Source organism: Mus caroli, unplaced genomic scaffold, assembly GCF_978045245.1.
Source record: "Mus caroli unplaced genomic scaffold, Mus_caroli_1 scaffold_10, whole genome shotgun sequence".
Lineage (NCBI taxonomy): Eukaryota > Metazoa > Chordata > Mammalia > Rodentia > Muridae > Mus > Mus caroli.
Genome location: NW_028227265.1, coordinates 115,166,060 through 115,187,258, shown reverse-complemented (window position 1 = coordinate 115,187,258; position 21,199 = coordinate 115,166,060). Strand labels below are relative to the sequence as shown.

At 45.5% G+C, this 21,199-nt stretch overlaps 1 protein-coding gene across 4 annotated transcripts in view; it reads right to left on the bottom strand.

The window, feature by feature from the left end:
* The window catches only part of LOC147002524 (cadherin-11-like), a 271,038-nt gene extending 266,468 nt beyond the window's left edge, over nt 1-4,570 (bottom strand). For 2 of the 4 annotated variants that reach the window (XM_085844155.1, XM_085844156.1), the window contains exon 1: nt 3,609-4,570. In XM_085844155.1, the coding sequence (XP_085700281.1) occupies nt 3,747-4,406 (660 nt within the window). In that variant the 5' untranslated portion in view covers nt 4,407-4,570 and the 3' untranslated portion in view covers nt 3,609-3,746. The remainder of the gene's footprint in view (nt 1-3,608) is intronic. The other 2 variants (XM_085844158.1, XM_085844157.1) reach the window with 1 other exon arrangement.
* Between the last annotated feature and the right edge of the window lie 16,629 nt (nt 4,571-21,199).

The window sequence follows — 21,199 nt, the reverse complement described above, 5'->3', positions numbered from 1 at the left end:
ATCAAGGCCACAACCAAGCTAGTTAGAAGCAAAAGAGAAACTAGCATCTCTCTCCCCAAACCATGCAAATGGCAGAACATGTGATCTCATTTCTCTGAAGACCTAGGTGACTGACTATGCTTCCATTGCTGTCACCATGGGCCCTAAGCTGTTTGTCAGCACCCTACCTATAAGATGACAGTGTACCTCCTGTGCATGAGCTAGCCTGGGAACTTTCTTTCATCACCCAAACAGCAAATGTAGAAATTTATGGTAATCTTAAAGAAATAAATTGGCAGTTCTTTTTTTGGCCAACTGTGAAATATTGCCACTGTGACGATCATTAGTGCAATTGTATAAAATGCCATTTTTTTTTTCATCTCTGAATTTCCAAAGGCCATTGGGCCAAAGATCTCTAGACCATAAGGCAAGATGAGTATGCTATAGTATAAGTTCTGTTAGTACATAACTGTGCAACTTAGACAAAGTATTCTTCCTTAGGATCCAAATTCTCCTCTAAAATAAAAGGACAGAAATATATCATTAAATGCCTCTCTATATACAAGAGTCTGTCTGTGGGTCAGTGCTGGGGCAGCCATTCCTGGATTGTAGTTTTCAACCCTTGGTAATGGTCTAAGGTCAGCTAGTAGGCCTGCTCATATAGAACTTCATTAGGACTCACTAACATAGAATTCATTGAAATCTGGAGAACGGTAAATATTCAGAAAGACACGTTTTAAAGTTATAAAAAGTCCATTGATTTTAACCACATATTTTATCACAGAAATATCCCCATCAGATAATTACAGCATTTACCCAGTATATAAACTATCTTATTTTACCTCTACTTTGTTTTAATGTTCTGTTTTAGGCTCAGTGTATATTTCATACTTAAGTCACAGTTGAGAGCAGCCATACTTTTACAAGCTAAGTAGACACCAGTAGACAAGGAAGAATAATCAGAAGACCATAAACCTTTTGATAGAGGAGGGTGTGCCATCAAAGACTTTCTGGTGATAACAATCCTCTGAGCGAGAAAACTAGTGAAATAAGACTGCTGTTGTTAGTTAGTTAGAGAACTTTTTATTTGGGAAAACATTCAGATGGCCTTCTGAACTCAGCAGACCCAAAAGGAGACACTGGGAGAGTAGATGGAGGGAAAGATGCTCATGTTCTTAGCCTCAGTAGGAGGGCTGGATTGGGAACAAGATCTATGTTTTAAAAACTTTGAATGTGTGAAATCACAGAAAGTCCCAAAATTCTTCCCTTGGTAGAATGCAGGAAGGAAACCATGATGAAATGAAACCATGTCTGTTTCAGGTTGGGAGATTTTGTTACACTGTGAATTTTCAGAAATCCAGAATTAGATGACAAAGTAAAGATGCTCAACTATTAAGGGTTTTTTTTTTTTTTTGTCTTGTCTTGTTTTGTTTTTTGTTTGTTTTCATTTCATTAGAAAAGGGGAAACAGAAATATAGGAGCTGATGGCTAACATTTAAAACTAGATCAAGTGAACCTCAAACCCCCTACTCTATGGAGAGAGAAAGAAAATATCAGGAAGTGAAAGATAATTTTCATAGGATTGTTGTCTCCTGCATTAAATATAGTTTGCCAGTCATATCTATGGAAACAAAAGCCTCAGATTCATGAAGGGAAATATATCTTAAGCAACCTAAGAGTGCTCTTTAAAGAGTCAGAGGTGGAAGAAATAAGAGATACTGCTCTGTATATTCTCCCTAGTACCTGAGGGTTCTCCCAGAGCTAGTCAGTCTGTTTTCTGATAGTTAAATAGTGAGAGAAAGTCTTGTCTGAAGGTGGGCTTCATCCCTAAAAAACGGCTTGATGAAGTCTTGCAAACTGATCACTACAACCAGGGAAGAAAGCGCCTGAAATCACCAGAACCCAGTACCAGATCTTCTGTCAGAGAATTATAATCCATGGTGTTAGCCACCCAGATCCACAAGCATCACTTTAGCTCCACCAGAGGAATGAGGAATGCAGAGTCAAGCTGCTTCCAATTACTAGAAGCCTGGTTTTCTCCAGAGTGTGGGTGGGCTATTTCAGAGGTCTTTTTCTTAATGTTCTGTCTGGACCACCCCATATGGCTCAGGGCAGTCTAAATAAACCATGGAACATATTTAAATTCCTCTTTTATATGCCTGTGTATATTATCAAGGATGTCTTACCAATTTATCTTTAGAAAGCTTCATAATTATCTCACTGTTGTTTCAATAAATCCAACCTTTAAAACACTCTTTTTTCTTCAGTAAATTAATGCCATTTATCAGAAAGAATGGGATATTTTTGAAGTCATGATGAAAGAAAAGCAATTGGATATGGCAAACTCACCTAGGTCTCCTAGTACTTGCTAAAGCATCAGCCTACCACCCTAGACAGATGGAACTTTCCAAGGTAATGTCAAGTGTCCTTTTTAGGTCACAGAGAGAGGGCTCATTTAATTACAGTTTCTATAATCCTAGGTTAATCCTACTGAGAATTACTGATGTGATTTTGACTTATGTAGAAGAATAATCTATTGTTCCACACACGTTTCTGGCACAACAAATTAAAAATCATGTACCTTGTTTTAAATTTATTAGTGCCTTAATAAAGAAAGGTTTCCCCTTTCATTTTCCTCAGGTAGAAATGACAATGTCCTTTCCTTTGGATCACATTGTTGATTAACAAATTCAAATAGGATATTTCAACAGAAGATAATGTAGGATGCATTAAATTCTCCAAAATTTTAGATGGTGACTAACTCTTCATTACAGTCCTTGCTATTGTGTACAAAGGATCATGAGAACAAATTGATTTTACCTTCATGAAATTGAATACCTAGACTATCGACTCTTACCCACAGAGATGAAGGAGGCACCTCCTAAAAGGTAACCAACTGTATAGGAGGAAATGAGCTGTCATGGGACAATCAGTCTGAAGGTATTCCTCACGTAGTATAACCAGCTTCTGGGAAGTCAAGTGCCATCTTAGGAGTTGTACTAAACTGACATTTAGAGAACCTGCATTCAAGTCCTGGCACTGTTAGTCAAGTTACCACACAGGTGAGAGCCTCAGTTCGGATGATCTCCTGGGATAGAAGCTTTTCTCTCATGTATTTCCGCTCGGCACAGAGGCTTCACAGCGCCTTTAAGAGCATCTGACCTCTTTTGTTTGTTACGTTTTTGAAAGAGGGACTATTTACTCCTGGAACTATGTAGATCAGGCTGGTCTCGAACTCAGAGATCTTCTGCCTCCAGAGTGCTGAAAGAGTTACCGGAATAAAGATCCCTAATGTTTGGAAAGCTATTTAAATATTACAGTCAGTAGACATGGTTACATCAGAAAGCTCACACAGTGAGCACATGCGGTGTCACTTTGAGGGACCAATTCCTCATCCATAAGATAGGGTTAGTCTTTACCTGTTTAATTAGTAGTTAGTGAGTTCTTCAGCAAGTTAGTTATCCTCCAAGTCTCAGCTGCACTGTGAGACATGTAAATGAGACATGTTGTAATGCTGAACAGTGCCTGGCTTGTTGTAGGTACTCAAGAAATATTAGTCATCATCATCTACCTAAGATGTAGGTTGGCCAAGGACACTTATGCAATCAGTTCTTTCTAACATTACTTACTGGGTTTCTGAGCACTAAGAGATGAGCGTTGTTCTAGGGATCAGAAGTGTGCAACATTTCATGCCTGGTGGAGCTTTGTCTTCTAAATTAATTCCCCCGTGACTATTTACTACACGCCAGTGAACAGGACAGTAAGTCCTAAGAAATTCCCATTTTACACTTAACTACGAAATGTGCAGAGATCTCAAATGTGCACCACAATCCCACAGGTAGTTTCTCCCTGCAATTAGGCACGAGTGGGGCGTGGGCTGATGCCCTGCAGGGTTTCCCCCACCAGCACAGCATCCTTGCAGGAGCGGAATTGGATGTCAACCGCGACCTCGGTGGGGCTTCATCTGGAAGTGGGGCACTTGGATTGCACGCGGCCACCCGCAGGCACTCGCCGCGGCAGCCACGCCCCCAGGCGACAACTCCACTCCACGCGGACTGCGGCAGCGCCCACAGGCTCGCCAAAACTGCGAGCCCGCCGGAAAACGGAGGCCCTGAAAAACAGGCTGGGGCCCGCCCGCGTCCATGAACTTCCAAGCCAGGCCTGCGACGCGTGGCAAGCGACTCAGACACCAAGAGGCGGGGGCCAGGCAGGGCCGAGCCCCGCAGGGCTGACTGTGCGCTTCGGCCGCGTAGGGATCGCAGAGGCGACACCGCACTCCGCATTCCCCAGCCCGCCCGAAGCGGCCCGTCTCGCGGTGCTACCTGAAGGTCCCAGCCAGCCGACTCCAGGACGAAACGAGCCCTGTCCTCCTCATTGCCCTTCACCGCCACGAACTCCCTCAACGGGTCCTGCCGCTCCGCCGCCATCTTCGCCCCGTGCCCTTCCCAAACCGCTCCGGAGGACACTGCAACAGCCCCAACCCCAGGTCTGCGTTCTGCCCGCCTTTCTACCGCATCCAGCGGCTGGGCGCCTGCCCATAGGCTCCGCCCAATGCGGTGCCACAGGAAAAGCCCTCCGTGCGGGAAACCCAGCCGCCTCGCGCCCTCTGGGGGCCCCTATGTTCACCTCACCTTAATGGCTGAAGAAGAAGGTTGATGGAAATGAGTAGGGAGGGGCTGGATTTCCCACTGGATGAAAACCTCCCGAAATCAGATCCTGCAAATTACTCATGGTCTCATCCCTTTATTTCGTTAATTATTTATTTGCACATTAATTTCCTTCTTGAAGCATTGCGCTCTCTATGGCTTGATGCTCTTCCAAGGGCTGTGGAAATAACAGAGATAAAACAAAGTATCTTGTCTTCTTGTTGCTTATGTCCTTTGACCCTAACAGTTCTAACCGATGCTCACATCCCCATGGTTTCCTATCTTACACTAGTACAAGTCTCAGCCTGTCACTTTCCACAGCATCTAGCAATCACCATTGCATTGCCACTGGCAGGCTGGCCCAGGACAAGGAGACTCAGAGCAGAGGTAAGGTGAACATGTGTCACCTACAGAGAAAGTTTAGAGCTCTCTCTTCAACAATGCTGCCCCAACAAGTGAAAGTGGGGACAAGTGAAGCTGGGAGCCTCCTAAGTCCATCTATTTATCCCTCAGTTTCAAGGTTAAACTGTTATCATCCTACAATCTGCTAAATTGGTGACCAGCAATTAATTATTCAACCAGAACTTATTGAGTGTTCAGTGAGGTTCCCATCAGCTGATTACATGCTTTGTTTTTCTCCTCTTCTTCCTATACCTGACTCAGAGCCACATCCACTGTGCATGAAACCACTACTAGTGAATGAGTGAATGAATGAATGAGTGAATGGATTAAATAACGCATGGATCAGACAATGAGGATCTCACTGGGAGTGGTCTATGCAAGAGCCCCCTTTCAGTCTTTTTGTTCCACAGAGTCATACTATGAGAGTGAAAAACAGGAAGTAGCTCTGCCAGGGGCATCTCCAACTTCTGAGCCAGCCTCAGGCATGGCTGCAAACGTGACAGCACTGGGTTGGTGTGCTATAACTGCAGCTCAGTCCTACTGTAATCAACTGAAAAGGCCCACAGTGGCCATTCGGGACCTAACACATTACAGAGAAGCAGTAAGGAGAACCCTATCTGCTTTAGCTGCTGGTCCCGATTCATAGTCAGCCCTTCTGCCCAGCCTGACAGCTATCAAGAAGACTATAGGAGTAATTGTGGGTGCAGGACATTAGGGCTCCCTTAGCCTGCTGAAGGTGCTGTATTCACATTATTATCTATTTCATCATAAAATAAACCTCTGCTAGGTAGAGATTAGTATTCCCATTTTACAGGTAAAGACAGAAACCAGAGGTTCAGTAGGACCACGCCTAATGAAAAGTACAACCTGGGCCTCGCCATCCCAGCTTCTCAGGTGACTGAGACAGAAAGAGTGACCCTGCAGATCATACTTAAAGTCAGTCTGGGAAACAAAACTAAACCCGTGAGAAAGTGAACCCATGCTAAAAGGCAGAGGATGCAGCCCAGAGCCAGAGGCCTTGCCTGTCATGGGAGAGTCTATAGCTTCAATCCCAATTTTAAACAAATGTCCTAGCCTGGATGTTTGGAGAAAGACTGACCAAGCCTCTATCTTCGCTGTCTCTCTGCATATACACAGCATCACCCACAGCTCCACCTGTGGTCAAGTTCTGGTTCCAATTTAAAGCTGACTTTCTTGCCATTCAGGCATGAGGTGTACCCAGAAACTATAGCTTCCAGTAGGGTTCTCCCAAATATTCAGGGCACTCCACACAACAATACTCATGGCTTTCAGATTAACACACACACACACACACACACACACACGCCACCACCACCACTATCACCACCAGAACCACCACCACCACCACCACCAGAACAACAACATTACCTCAGGATAACACACACACACATTTCACCACCACCACCATCATCATCATCACCACCACCACCACCTATGGAGTCCATGGCAGTCTACTCCTCGAATAGCCCAGCTTAAGGGCACATTATGCTTTTCAGATTTCCAAACCCACACCATTCCTATTTCAGTAGTCTTATTCCAGGTCAATTTGCAGTTACTGGCTACTTGCTACCTTTCTGGAAGGAGGTTCTGGGCATCACAGACAGACTGGTAGAGTTTGTTTTAAAAGTTTGCATATCTCTCTTCTGTGAAAGTACAGGCAAGGGAGTCACTGAGCAGATTCTGTCAGCTGAGGGCAGGTGACTGCAAATGTTTCCTCTGAAATAGTGTCAGGCCATCTGTTAAAGGTAGAAGGATATGTCCTAAAGAATAATGGGGGGGGGTAATGGTTGGCAGTGGTGTGTATCTCTAATTTCAACATTTGGAAGGCAGACAAGTGAATCTCTGAGTCTGAGGCCACTCTGATCTACAGAGTGAGTCCAGGATAGTCAGAGATCTACAGAGAAACCTACACACACACACACACATAAGCAGGGTGGGCTCTGTGAAGAACACCAGCTAGGAGCACTATACAAAAGTCACATTCAGGCTTACAAAATAGAGGGGACCAAGTATAGAGTCTGAAGGGCAAAATTTCCAGCCCTTCCTCCTAACTCAGAAGACATAACAAACATTGGCATCATTGGAGTGACAAATCCCAATGTCATTTTATGTAATTCCCTCAGCCACCTAGGGTAGAGGAAGCCACCAGCAGGGGTAATGTCCTTCCCAAAATGGCAATGAACTCCACACCAATTATGGATTTGAGGGGAGAGGAGGAGAGGAAATGGGGGATGGAGGAGAAAGAGTTATAGCATTAGTTGTTGCAACAAGTGCCGGAAAGAAACAGTGTAAGGAGGCAGACTTTATTTTCACAGTTTTGGGGTCTATTCCAGTGTGTTGTGTTCAGTGGGGCGTGCCTACCCAGAGATGCTGTACTTGGAATTAATAATGGTCACCAGGGTGACCTATACATCCTAAGATGTTGCCAGCTGTGGGGCACAGTCATCCTGAAGTGCTACCTGCAGCAGGGTGTGCCTGCTCTGAGACTCCCTGATAGAAGAACAGTCCATCCTGAGGTTAGCCACACATACTCCAGCTTTTTGTCAGTGTCTCCTGTGTCTGGTATAGCCAGATATAGCAGTGGAGAAGAGATTTTTCATTTGATGCCTGTCTCCTGGCCAGCATTGTCACCCTGGGAGCTACAGGAGGCCAAGGAATTTACAAGTTAACAAGTTGGAGCCACATTTTAGAATTCATTTCAACAAATTTGCTTGCTTTCACCCAGTTCTCAAACCTGAGCCCCACCACTCTCCCCGTCCCCATTTCAATATCACTTCCTGAGCAGCTCTGGCAGGAGACTCCCAGGCTCCCTTTTAGCACCGTGGCCTAACACACACACACACACACACACACACACACACACACACACACCTCTTCAATCTGGAAGCCTTGTGTGCAGAGCTCCAGATGTAAAGGAAGTCTAGAGATGTTGGTGACCAGACTTGAGCTAGATGAGGAAGAGGCAAGCAGTCAGAAGCTGCAGAGACCTAGAGAGAAAGGGCTCCATCCTAGGCCCCATCTGCTTTGGGAGCCTAATGGCGACTTTTGTAGAATGCTTCCAGCTGGTACTCTTCACAGGCAGCCAGAGAGCCCACCCAGCAGGAGGATAGAGAGATACTGTGTATTTCAGAGAAGCAACACACAGACCACTCAGCCTTAGACTGCAGAAGCTGAACAGAGAAAGGATCTGTCCACAGTGATGGGTCTGCCTCCAGCAGTGTTATAGGGAAGATGGAGCTGACCCTGAAGCCAAAAAGACCCTGCTGTGTTCAGCAAAGAACCCTCTGTGAGGTTCACATAACTCCCTTGCATCCTCCTTATTACTTAGTTTCTTTGGGGCTATGGATTGCAGCATGATTGTCCTGTATTTTATAACTAATGTCCACTTATAAGTGATTACATACCATACGTGTATTTCTGGGTCTAGGTTACCTCATTCAAGATGACATTTTCTATTTCCATCCATTTGCCTGCAAATTTCATGATGTCCCCCTTTTTGTTTTTGTTGTTGTTTTTTGTTTGTTTGTTTGTTTGTTTTGGTTTTGGTTTTGGTTTTTCCAGATAGGGTTTCTCTGTATAGCCCTGGCTGTCCTGGAACTCACTCTGTAGACCAGGCTGGCCTCAAACTCAGAATCACCTGCCTCTGCCTCCCAAGTGCTGGGATTAAAGGCATGCACCACCACGCCCAGCAATGTCCTTGTTTTTAAATAGTTAAAAATATTCCATTATAAATTTACCACATTACCATGATCCATTCTTCAGTTGAGGGGCATTTAGTTTGTTTCCAGTTTCCAGCTATTACAAATAAAGTTGTTATGAACATAGTTGAGCATGTGTCCTTGTGGTATAATGGGGCACCTTTGGGGTATATACCCAGGGGTGGTATAGCTGGGTCATGGGGCAGGACTACTCACAATTTTTTGAGAAACCACCAAATTGATTTTCAAAGTAGCTGTATAAGTTTGCACTTCCATTAGTTATGGAGAAAGTAGTAATTGCAGGTGGTTGGAGAGAAGAAACTGAGTGAGAAAGGGGTTGAGAAGGGTAGTTGATATGGGGAACACTTGTGGGGTTGTGAGTGGGGGAGAAGGCTGGGGGTGAGAATTGAAGTTGATGGGGGTGCATCTCTGGGATTAGCTGGAGAACTGGGATAAGGAGGCTCTGGGGAGTCTATGGGTGTGACCCTAGCTGAGGTTTCTACCAGGGCATATGGAGACTAAATGGCAGCACCCTCTCTTCTCCCCTCCTCTTTTTCTTTCTTTTTCCATCTCTTCTTCCTCCTCCTCCTCCTTTCCCCCCAAATAGCCCAGCAGTATGGGCACAAACTCATGATCTTACTGCCTCAGACTCTCAGATACTGACTTCACAGGTTTTGCACTAGTCATGCCTGGCTCTTGATGCCCTTTCATTTTGTCTTGTTTTTGCCAGTGTGGGCTGACTACTTGGTACGCTTGCCTGAGCTTAGTGTCGCTGAAGAACAGGGAGCAGATCTCCTTCGGAGAAGTTGTCTGGTGGCAGCAAACCTCCCCATAGTCTCTCTACAGTCAGATCTGGCTGCTCCAAAATTTTCCTTTTCTTCATATGATGCTTCTGATAACAGAAGCTATTCTGAGGCTCTTAGTACCAGTCCTACTGTGTGACTCTGTGTCCTAGGCATTATAACTTCTCTCAGATAGGATGGCCTTGAGAGCATGGGTTAGATCTAATCTATTACAGCACCAAGTATTGCTTCATGTACTTGTGCCTAGCTCCAACTAAGCTCCTTCCTGTATATGTCTGCCTGGCCTTGCTGAACACAGTAGATCAGCCCAGGATAGCCACACATGCTTCCTGCCTCTGAGCCTTTGCCCAAGCTGTCCTTCACTTCTGAGATGATTTTCCTTCCTCACTGTGCCAGCCAAGGCCTCCCAACCCTTTAATGCTCAGCCCAAATGCAACACCTTTCACCTAGTCTATCTGAATCCCATTCCCATTGGAAAGTCCTCCCCCCCCCCCACTCTAGTCCTCATCTGTCCAGTGGCAAAGCCTGCTCCCAGAGCTCTGTGATGGTTCCTCTTCACTGGCAACTTGACTAGATTTGGAGTCACCTCGAAGAAAAAACCACTGGATGTGACTGTGAGAGGGTTTCCAGAGAGCTCTCACTAAGGAGAAAGGCCCTTCTTGTATATGGGCAGCACCAGCTTATGGGCTGGCATCCCAGACTGAATAAAAACAAAAATAAAAACAAAAAACAAAACAAAACAAAAAACAAGGAAGGAGAGAGCCTTTGTTGGAGTTTCTGGAGTCCTCAGAGAGCTGTCACTCATCTAGGTGCCTGTGAGATCTGGAGTCAGTCACTCCAAAAATAGAAGGAGGTAGCCTGGGCCACCAGGGGGAAGATCCTGTGGTTAAGTAATCCCTGGGCCTGCTGCTCTCATCCACTAAGCTCTTCTGCCCTGGAGAAGCCCACTTGTTGGAGGTTGACATTGGGTGTCATATTTCTGGGGCTCACTGATTGGGCTTGATTATCTGAGCACTGTGAGCCTCAAGGATCTATCTATGTCCACCGAGTTGGGATTATGTGGGTGCTGGGATCTGAACTCATGTCCTTAGGCTTGCATAGCAAGCACCTTATTGATGGAGCCATCTCCCTGTCGCAGACTCCTTTACATTCAGCCTAATATGTTACCTAGTTAAAAACATAACAGCTTTGGGCTGAAGAGATGGCTCAGTGGTTAAGAGCACTGCCTACTCTTGCAGAGGTCCTGAGTTCAATTCCCAGCAAACCACATGGTGGCTCACAACCATCTGCAATAGGATCTGACTGATGCCCTCTTCTGGTGTCTCTGAAGAGAGTGACAGACAGCATACTCCTATACATAAAATAAACAAATAAATACATCTTTTAAAATATATATAACAGCTTTATTGAACTGGAAGTCATATATGAAGCTCATCTTTTTATATAGTATAGGACTCAGTGTGTGTGTGTGTGTGTGTGTGTACACTCACTGATCCTCAGTACTTAAAGAGGACTGGCATCACCTTCTGAAGAATCCCAACCCCTCCCCCAGCCCCTGGTGGTAATCTTTCTTCTGTCACATGGGTTTTCACACAAATGGACTCATGTTTATGAGGTGGCCTTTTGTGACTGGTTTCTTTCACACTGCACAATGTTTTCAAGGGCCATGGTGATGTAGCATGCATCAGTACCCCTACAGAGCATGGTCACTGTATGGGTCTACCCTAGTTGGTTGGTCCATCCATCAGCTGATGGATATCTGGGTCCTGTCCTCCCTTTCACCATCATGAATAAGGCTGCTCTGAACATGGCTGTGCAGTGTGTTTTGTGTGAACATTGTAAATTCTTCCAACACTGCAGATCTAACAGTGGATTTAAGGAATCACTGAACTCAAAACTCCGTTTTGAATCTTTACAGGCTTCATCAAACCATTTCCCCAAGCAGAGCCTATGATGTTTCAGGATGTTGATTCTCCTCTTCTTCAGGAATGCATGCTGTTATCTGTCTTCTTATTGGACTGCTCCTGGTGGGCTCAAAGTCTCATTTCGTTGTGATTTTGATTTGCATCTCTCCAGGGACTTTTCATATGTATATAATATGCTTAGCTTTTCTGGGAAATAATGTCTCAAATCATCTGCCTTTTAAAGTTTTAATTGGGTTGTTTGCCCTCTTGCTGCTGGGTGTTAAAGAGTTTGCAAGGACTGGGAAGGTAGCTCAGTGGATGAGTATTTGACTAGCATGGGAGAAGCCACAATTCAATTTCTAGAACTGGGTGCTGCTGCTGCTGCTCTTCCTCCTCTTCCTCCTCTTCCTCTTCCACCTCCTCCTCTTCCTCCTTCTCCTTCTAAAGAGTCCTGGGTGTAAATCTGTCTTTAAATTCATTAAATATGTAATTATAAATGTTTTCAACTAAACTCCAAGCCTTTTAATTTTATTGGTAGTGTTTCTTGAAATACAAATACCTTTAGTTTTAAGGAAGTCCAAATTATCTATTTTTGCTGTGTTTTGATTTTTAAGGGGGAAAAGAAATATTTTTCTTCCCATTTTAGTTCCTACAACAGCCTATATAGGCTGAAATCTTATAACAGCAACAAGAAGATAAAGATGAATGTTCATTTGCCGTAAGTTTTACATTGTGGCAGACAGGAAGAACCAACGGCAGAGGGAAACCTCAGTATTTTAGGGTGACATTTGCCAGAGTGTGGATAGTTGTAGGAACTGTGACGGACAACAAAGATGTAAGCCAAGGGTCATTAACTGAGGGAGTCTTGCCAGGCCTGTGCGTTCAGATTCCTTTCTGCGTCTCTCCTGAAATAATGGCCCTCCTTTGCTCTTCATATAAGAGAATACTTCTTTTTGTTTATTTTAAGATAGAATGTCCTTATGTAGCCCAAGCTGGCCTTAGTTCTTAATCCTTTTGCCTCTACCTCCCTAGTGTTGGGATTATAGCCTTGCACCACCAGGCTGCACTCAGGAGGGGAGACCTTGCTGATGGTCTTTCTGCTTATATCTCTATCGCCAAAGCTCCATGTTTTGAACTACAGCATCTGTTCTAAGGAGCCATAGTCCCAGGAAATGAAGGAAGGCTATGATTGTGGTCTGTTCTCAGTGTGAATCACCCAGGCTGCCATGAACCACTGGTTCAGAGATGGAGCTCACTTTGTGGGACTGAACCTGTAACTTGCCCTAGATCCCTGGTTACCATCAGAACTTGCTTGAATTGTTGGGTGTGAAGTTGGTGCTGCAGTCTGAAAGAAGGTAGAAATAAAACCAGTCAGCCTCCTTCGAGGTAGTCCAGCACCTTGAATTCCAGAAATTCACCCTCTCTAATGTGGCTCTTAAAGCCTGGGTTGACTAGCAACATTGGTAAATCCTGAAGGCCCACCAGGCTTGGGCGCCAGGGTCCCAGGAAGTCAGTGACTCTTGCCTTGGGCTGCAGTAGAATTGTTGGGGGTGGGGTGAGGTGGGCTCTTTTCCCCAGCACTAGGAAGGGGGTGCATATCTAGAATGTCTGACCTACTTAGCGTGGGATGGCTGGACCTCACTGGTTTTAAAGGTCCATCCTTGTTTGCGTGCTTGAGTGAGTGCATCCTAGTGTGCACCCTGAACTAGATCCCTGCTGGGGAGGACTGGCCTCCAAGGTCAGTCCCCTGGTGGAGAAACATCTCTGAATGAAGGAGGGCACCGAGGAGGAAGGAGGGAGCAATAGTCCTAAATGCTGGCATTCCTTCCCCCATCTTACTATTCCTTTATTAATACAAAATCCCGTGAGATTCCACACGAGTTTATTTGGGAGAAGAAAAAGAATTTTGACATCGCCATCTAGCGGCCAGTGGTGAGACAGACGTTTCTGAGAACTGAGTCTAATTTACAAAAGGCTTCCTTTGTGAAGGAGTTTAAAGACTGGTGATAGGGATGAAAATCCCAGTTTGTAGGATGCTTGTTTAGCATGCGGAAGGCCATAGGTTTGATCCCAGCGCTTCGTAAAACCTGGCCATGGTGGAGCTCACCGGAAACCCCATCACTGGGGAGGTAAGAGACAGGGCGATCTGAAGTTCACAGCTGTCTTTGGTCACATAGTTCAACGTGTGAGCCACCTTGCCTCAGAAAAACTAAACTGAACTGGAGATGAGGGTCCCAGGTTGCACAGAAAATGATGGACACTCACCAGGAAGGACAGCTCTTCCTACCCTCAGGGCTAACTGACATTCCTTTGACAAACAGCTGGAGGAAGGGGCTGGCTTTCAGATGTCTGGGGAGGTGTATGGATTATTCCAGTTGTTTAGGGACTCAAGGAGCAGGCAAATAGGTTGTGACCAGAAAAGGCTTCAAGGGAGCTGCTTGGAGCGGGGCAGGGCGGGGCGGGGTGGGGAAGCAGGAGGAGCAGTGGTGTGGTCATGGAAGGAAGCAGCTCCTAGACTTTGTGTTCAGGGTCTTGACATGGGCTCACAGCGATGATGACTGATAGCCCCTGCTGGGGCCAGACAAGAGTTCAGAAAGGATTTCAGGACTGGGCTGCTACAGGGTCTCCATCAGGACATGGAAAAACCAAACCAAACCAAACCAAACCAAAAAACCCCAAACCCTTTCAGGAGTAGAAAGTTAGTGTTGTGAGTCTGGCTGTGTACAAAGGAAGAGGTGATTTTTTTTTTCAATAAAAATAGTTCAGTGTGGACAGAACTGATTTAAGAGCTTGTATAGCTGGAGGGAAGGCCTGATATGGAAGTCTCCATGAGATATTTGCCCTTGTTTCCTAACATTAATATTATTATTTTTATTTTGTCTAGGATCTTTTAACCCCAAACACACCCACCATTTTGAGGGAAGCAAATATTCCAAGGAACACAGTTTGGGAAACACTGTAAGAAAGTCTCCAGTGTTGTGCCAGGAGACTGTGAAGAGTCCCTTCAGACGATCATGCTTCATCAGTGACTTAGAAGATGCCTAGTGTCTACTGGTTCAGTCAATAGTCATGAGAACCCGAGTGGTATGGAGATGGAGTTAGTGATGGGTCCAAAGGCTTTGTCAGGGTCAAAAGTTCAGTGAAGTCTCAAACATCGCAACTGCCAGCTGTAGACCCCAAACTTGGCTTGAAATGCAAAGTCAAGAGTAGATGTAGGCATTCTTGTATGTTTTCTTGCATGATGGAGACTGAGTTCTGGGCCTAGCACGTGCCAGGCCAGTACTCCATGACTGAGCTACATCTCCAATCCTTAGTATTACCATTGGGCCCCGTTCAGCAATAGGAAAATGAAATCACCTACAGATCTCATAACTTACCTAAGATCGTCCAAACTAGCAGGTGTCAGAGCATGTCAGGGACCAGACTCCTTCAGGGTCTGCTGACTCTGGCCTGGACAGAGGCTGACTTGGGGCATTGAAGAAGTATAGCAAAGTAAAAACAAAATTCGAGGCTTTTAGGCCCAGGCTTGGGAGTGTGGTCTTTGTGGCTTAGTGCTCCAGGTGCTGGTCATAAAACAGATAGCAACATTCCTTCCTCCACCCACCCGATTCCTGGGTTCAAAGAGTGTTCATTCAAAGAAAGTCACCCTGACCCACCCTGACCATTATGAGAACCTGCAATGCAAATGTGCTATCTTTAGGGGCTCTTAGATTGTTAGGGGCTCTTAGAAACTGTCTTGAGAGATAACCTGACACTTGTGACTTTGCACTTCCTTGTGACTCTTAACTGGCATTTTTGGTATTTTCCAACAACGCCGTCTCCACCTCCTTGAGTTGTGGTTTCTTCCTTTAAATACCCCCTTACTCAGCTACTCGGGGCGCCACGGTCCTCTACCCCTGCGTGGAGTATGACCGTGGGCCCGAGAGCGCTCTTGAATAAAAATGCTCTTGCAATTTGCAGCAAGACCGTTTCTTGTGTGTGATTTGGGGTGTCACCTCTCCTGAGTCAGAACGTGGGGGAGTCCTCACGTTGTGGGTCTTTCAGCATCACGCTCATACCTTTCTGAGCAAGCAGCGCATGTGTGGGAAGTGGATGCAGGTAAACTTATCTTAGGGCAGAATAGGGGGCAGGTGATAGTGAGTCCCTTCCTGTCAGGGCTGCTCAATGCAGCTGGGAGTTCCTGCCAGAGTAGGAGAGATGGCCACTGGGGAGATGGCTCAGGTCATTTTTTTCTCTGTAATTCAGTACTCCTCCCTACCCGTGTGCGACATGTGTGTACAAGTTTGTGTTTGGGTGTGGAAGCTGGAGCTTAATGCTGGGTGTCTTCCCTTATTTTTTGAGACAGGGTTTCTCACTGAACGCCGAGCTCAATGACTAGATTAGACTGGCTAGCAGCAAGCTCCAGGGAGCCTTTTCTCCACCTCCCCAGTCCTGGGGTTACAGGCATACCCCACTGACCCAGCTTTTCATGTGTGGGTTGGGGATCCAAACTCAGGACCTCAGGTTTTCCTGGTAAGCCCTTAACCAACTGAGCCACTTCCCCTGTCCTTTTGGTAGTTTTTAAAGTCCTTATTAAGTGGGGAGAATGGTAAGTTTGGTATAGGAAAGTATACATTATTTATACTACATTAGGGTTTCTCCGAGGATATATATGTACTCCCGAGTTCTAGGAGGACCAGTGACAGATTTCACACAAGTGTTTAGGGTTCACCCTGCATTTTGTTCTTTTCTGTTTAGGATGCAGGAGTTGGGCTGTTTACACTACCCGGATACCCAGTTTCCGGCAGCAAGATTGGATGGTCCATGCTAGTTTTTAATGGAGTCACATATCCTGGGCCTCAATTTGGGGTGGTGGTTTCAGGAACTGGGCAGACTCACATTGGGATTAGAAAGCTGTAACCACTAGGTTCAAGGAAGTCTCACTCACATAGAGGAAGACAAACCCAAGCTATGGGCTTAGCCTTTCTGTGCCTCGGTTTCCTCATTTAGTAAAAAGGGGGAGTGGGCTCGAGGCATACCTGCTGAGGGATGTCTGGTGCTACCTTCTGCACCTGGGAAATACTCAGGGGCCATGTTCCTGCTCACTGGTCCTTCTTGACACGAATAATGCAGGTTCCCAGGCCTCAGCCTTGAAGGCCAAGGCCATTTGCCTCTTGGGGCCTCTGGCTTTGGAAGGCTTCCCAGGAATCCTTGAGCTAAGCATTATCTTTTCAACCAGTGTGAGACTTGTGCTTGGGGCTTCCAAACTAAACTATTTTCGCCTTAAATACAAGAAATCAATCCTTGCAGCCAAGCTATTATTCCAATATTGATTTGGCATAAATTTGGAGAGAAAATGGCTAATAAATACTTGCAGAGGCAATAAACCCTGTGGAGAATTATCTTTGAGGCAGTGGCTAGGGGTGAGCTAGGTGGGACAGTCAATTCCCAGCTTCCCACCTTGAGCTTCTGCCCCCACCCTTAGCTCCTCATTAGAGGCAGCAGAGAGCTGAGAGTCTTGCTTGGTCAAGACTGTGGTGGGTTTAGAGAAGAGGAGGAGGAGGAGCAGGAGGAGGAGGAGGAGGTGGCGGCAGCAGCAGCTCTGAGGTCTTCCTGGGACTCTGCTGCTGAGACCAGCATAGCAGCATAAGCAGTAAGAGGAAGGCCTGTTCCTCTTCAGTTCTTGCTCCTCACTGCCGCAGACTAACCCCTATTTTGGGTCTCCTATCTGCAAATGATTTTCTGGTTGCAGGTGGGCAAAGGAGTCGGTGAATGACAAAGACCACAGTGAGAGCCTGTTGAATCTGAGTGTATTGTCACAAAGTGAACACCAGTCTTATACAGAAAACAAAGGGGTAGGATGTCACAGTAGGCAAAGTACATTGAAGTATCTGACACAAAACAAAGGAATGACTTCAAAGGACTTACAGGAACCAGGTAATATTTGCAGTAAAGATAAAACAGCCCTGCCTAGGGTCAGCTAATGACAGGTAAGGATTTCACACCCTAGTCACAATTTGTGTGACACCTTTGAGCCTTGTGGAAGCTAGCACCAGGAGGTTCTGCTCTAGCAAACCTTCTCATGAATAATGTAATACCACAACCCAACCCCACCCCCCATTTCCTAGGCCTTGGTAAATTCTTGCATATGAGTGTAACTTGGCTGTTCTTTTAAGTATCTGTGGGGAATCTTCTTTTGTCAGAAGAATTCACCAACTTGCTTCTATTGTGCAATGTAGTCTGCCATACCTGACTGTACTGAAGATTCTAAGTATACTTTGCTAAGCTTGCCCTGAGATTTCTAATTCTTTTTTTTTTAACCTTTTTTTAAATTAGATATTTTCTTTATATACATTTCAAGTGCTATCCGGAAAGTTCCCTATACCTCCCCCTGCCATGCTCCAATACCCACCCACTCCTGCTTCTTGGCCCTGGCATTCCCCTGTACTGGGGCATATAAAGTTTGCAATACCAAGGGGCCTCTCTTCCTAGTGATGGCCGACTAGGCCATCTTCTGATACATATGCAGCTAGAGGCTCGAGCTCTGGGGGTACTGGTTAGTTCATATTGTTGTTTCACCTATAGGGTTGCAGATCCATTCAGCTCCTTGGGTGCTTTCTCTAGCTTCTCCATTGGGGGCCTTGTGTTCCATCTTAATAGAGGTCTGTGAGCATCTGAAAGATCCTGACAGAATGTGAAAGGTCACAGAAGCACTGAAATTGGCAAAATAGATTTCATGTCTAGCAGAACTATCTTTACTGATTTAGAAAAATAGAGGTGCACAATGCTCTGGCCACTCCTTGAACCCATGTGTCTGCCAATGTTCTGATCATTCCTTGAACCCAGGTGTGTGCCCACTGCTGCATCTCACTGCCAGGTGTTTTTGATATTGGCTGCTGGGATAGAGTCGGAAAATCTCCCCAGCAACCACAGCCGGGGGCCAATCTGGAGGTGCTGCACCTGTACCAGACTCGTTCCTTGTACCCCTCCCATACCCATTTCTTGAGAATAGAGATTGTTTAGATCTGGAAATCCCCTACTCCCCCCTTCTCCTTTCCCCTCTGAGGGCCTATAAAAACTGGGACCCCTTCCCCCTCGAGGTCGACTCCTCTACTCCTGCATGGGATATGAGTCGTCCCCAGAGCTCTGGCTTTCCCCGAATAAATCCTCATGTGGTTTGCATCAAGTTTGGTCTCTCGTGAGTTCTTGGGGGGTCCGCTATTGTCCCGAGGCCTGAGCGAGGGGCTCCTCTTGGAGTCTTTCACATCCACTTCTGTATTTGCCAGGCATTCGCATAGCCTCATACGAGACAGCTATACCAGGGTCCCTTCAGCAAAATCTTGCTGGCATATGCAATAGTGTCTGGGTTTGGTGGCTGACTATGGGATGGATACCCGGGTGGGGTAGTCTCTGGATAGTCCATCTTTTCATCTTAGCTCCAAACTTTCTCTCTGTAACTCCTTTCATGGGTATTTTGTTCCCTATTCTAATGAGGAATGGATTATGACCTGTTGCTCTTCCCTCTTCTTGGTTTTCTTGTGTTTTGCAAATTGTATCATGTGTGTTCTATGTTTCTGGGCTAATATCCACTTACCAGTGAGTGCATATCTAATGACTTCTTTTGTGATTGGGTTACCTCACTAAGGATGATATCCTCCAGATACATCCATTTGTCCAAGAATTTCATAAATTCATTGTTTTTAATAGCTGAGTAGTACTCCATTTGTAAGTGTACCACATTTTCTGTATCCATTCCTCTGTTGAGGGGCATCTGGGTTCTTTCCAGCTTCTGGCTATTATAAACAAGGCTCCTATGAACACAGCGGAGCATGTGTTCTTATTACCAGTTGGAACTTCTTCTAGGTTATATGCCCAGGAGAGGTATTGCTGGATCTTCCAGTAGTATTATGTCCAATTTTTTGAGGAACTGCCAAGCTGATTTCCAGAGTGGTTGTACAAGCTTGCAATCCCACCAGCAATGGAGGAGTGTTCCTCTTTCTCCATATCCTCGCCAGCATCTGCTGTCACCTGAATTAATAGAGGAAAAAGTTGGGGAAAGACTCGAAGATATGGGCACTGGGAAAAGATTCCTAAACAGAACAGCAATGGCTTGTGCTGTAAGATCAAGAATTGACAAATGGGACCTCATAAAATTGCAAAGCTTCTGTAAGGCAAAAGACACTGTCAATAAGACAAAAAGGCCACCAACAGATTGGGAAAGGATTTTTACCAATCCTAAATCTGATAGGGGACTAATATCCAATATATACAGAGAGTTCAAGACGCTGGAGTCCAGAAATTCAAATAACCCCATTAAAAATGGGTAAGGAGCTAAACAAAGAATTCTCAACTGAGGAATACCAAAGGGCTGAGAAGCACCTGAAAACTGTTCAACATCCTTAATCATCAGGGAAATGCAAATCAAAACAATGTTGAGATTCCACCTCACACCAGTCAGAATGGCTAAGAGATTTCTAACTCTTATCCAGTAAAATACTGTAAGAAAGCATGCAAGACCCTCCACAATATTGCAGGGACAAATCTGGGGCATTTGAGCTATGGGAATGCCAAGGTTCCTGGAGGCTGAGTTTCCTTGAAACTGCTTCCAGCTTTCCAAACCTGTAATGCGAGTCACTACTGGAGTGGATGTAGCACCCCACCACCCACGTCAGTATGAAATCTAGACCCCTACCTGTGTATTTATGGGCAGGTAAATTAAGCCCTATGCCTCCATCTTAACATCTGTGGAAAAAGCACACTTCCTTCAGGCATTCCTTGTGCAAGATGCTGGGACAGCATGCTCAGCAGTCAGTGTACCTTCATGTGGCAACTGTGACAGTGACTAAATTGGCACCTCCTGGGATCCCTGGAGCCCCTGAACTTGTCCCCTTCACAGACTCAGTCTCAGAAGTTCCCCACAAGGTGGCAGACCAGGAAGCAGAATGCAGAAAGGGGCTGGGCTGGGTGTCACCTTCAAGGGCCTACTTCTAGGGATGTGCTTCAGGCAACCAGGCCCCACCTTTTAAAGGTTCCAAGCCCCCTGAAGTAAGGCCATCCTCTGGGGAGCTAGGGTGCAGAACATAACCCTCAGTTAAAGCGGAGCATCTCATTGATTCTTGCTCGTAAAGCTGCATTAGCTACTATTCTTGCTGCTGTGGCAAAATACCCGAGGAAAACACCATAAGGAAAGGGAGGTTTATTTTAGCTTATGTCTGAGGGTGCACCCCATTGTGATGGGGAAAGACACAGCTGCAGGAGTGGGAGGCAGCTGGTCACCTCTGCAGAAGTCAGGAAGCAAAGAGAGACAAATATTGGAATGTTGGTGTAAGCATACTCTCTCCTCTCTATTCAGTCAGGGACCCCAGACCACTGAATGGCGCCACCTACATTTAGGGTGTCTCATTCCACCTTGATTAACACAAATCTAGAAACTCCAAAACAAAAAGGTTTTAGGACTATGTTTTAGCTAGGATGCGTGGTCACTTAAGAAAACAGTGGTTAGTAGTGTGAGCCAGTAATATGCAAGTGTTTTCCTAAGTGACCACACTTTGGGGGCTGGGTGTTATTGCAGATAATGCTGCTGATCTTGGCTAACACATCATTCTAGAACCTTTCCCAACACTCAGTTTCAGTACCAGTCACAGCTGGCCCCCAGTGATAATTAATTTGCCGTGCCTATTCTATATTTTAATTAATACTTAGAAATCAAATGGAGTATTTGTGATGTTTTGTATATGCTCATCCCAGGGAGTGGCACTATTAGAAGG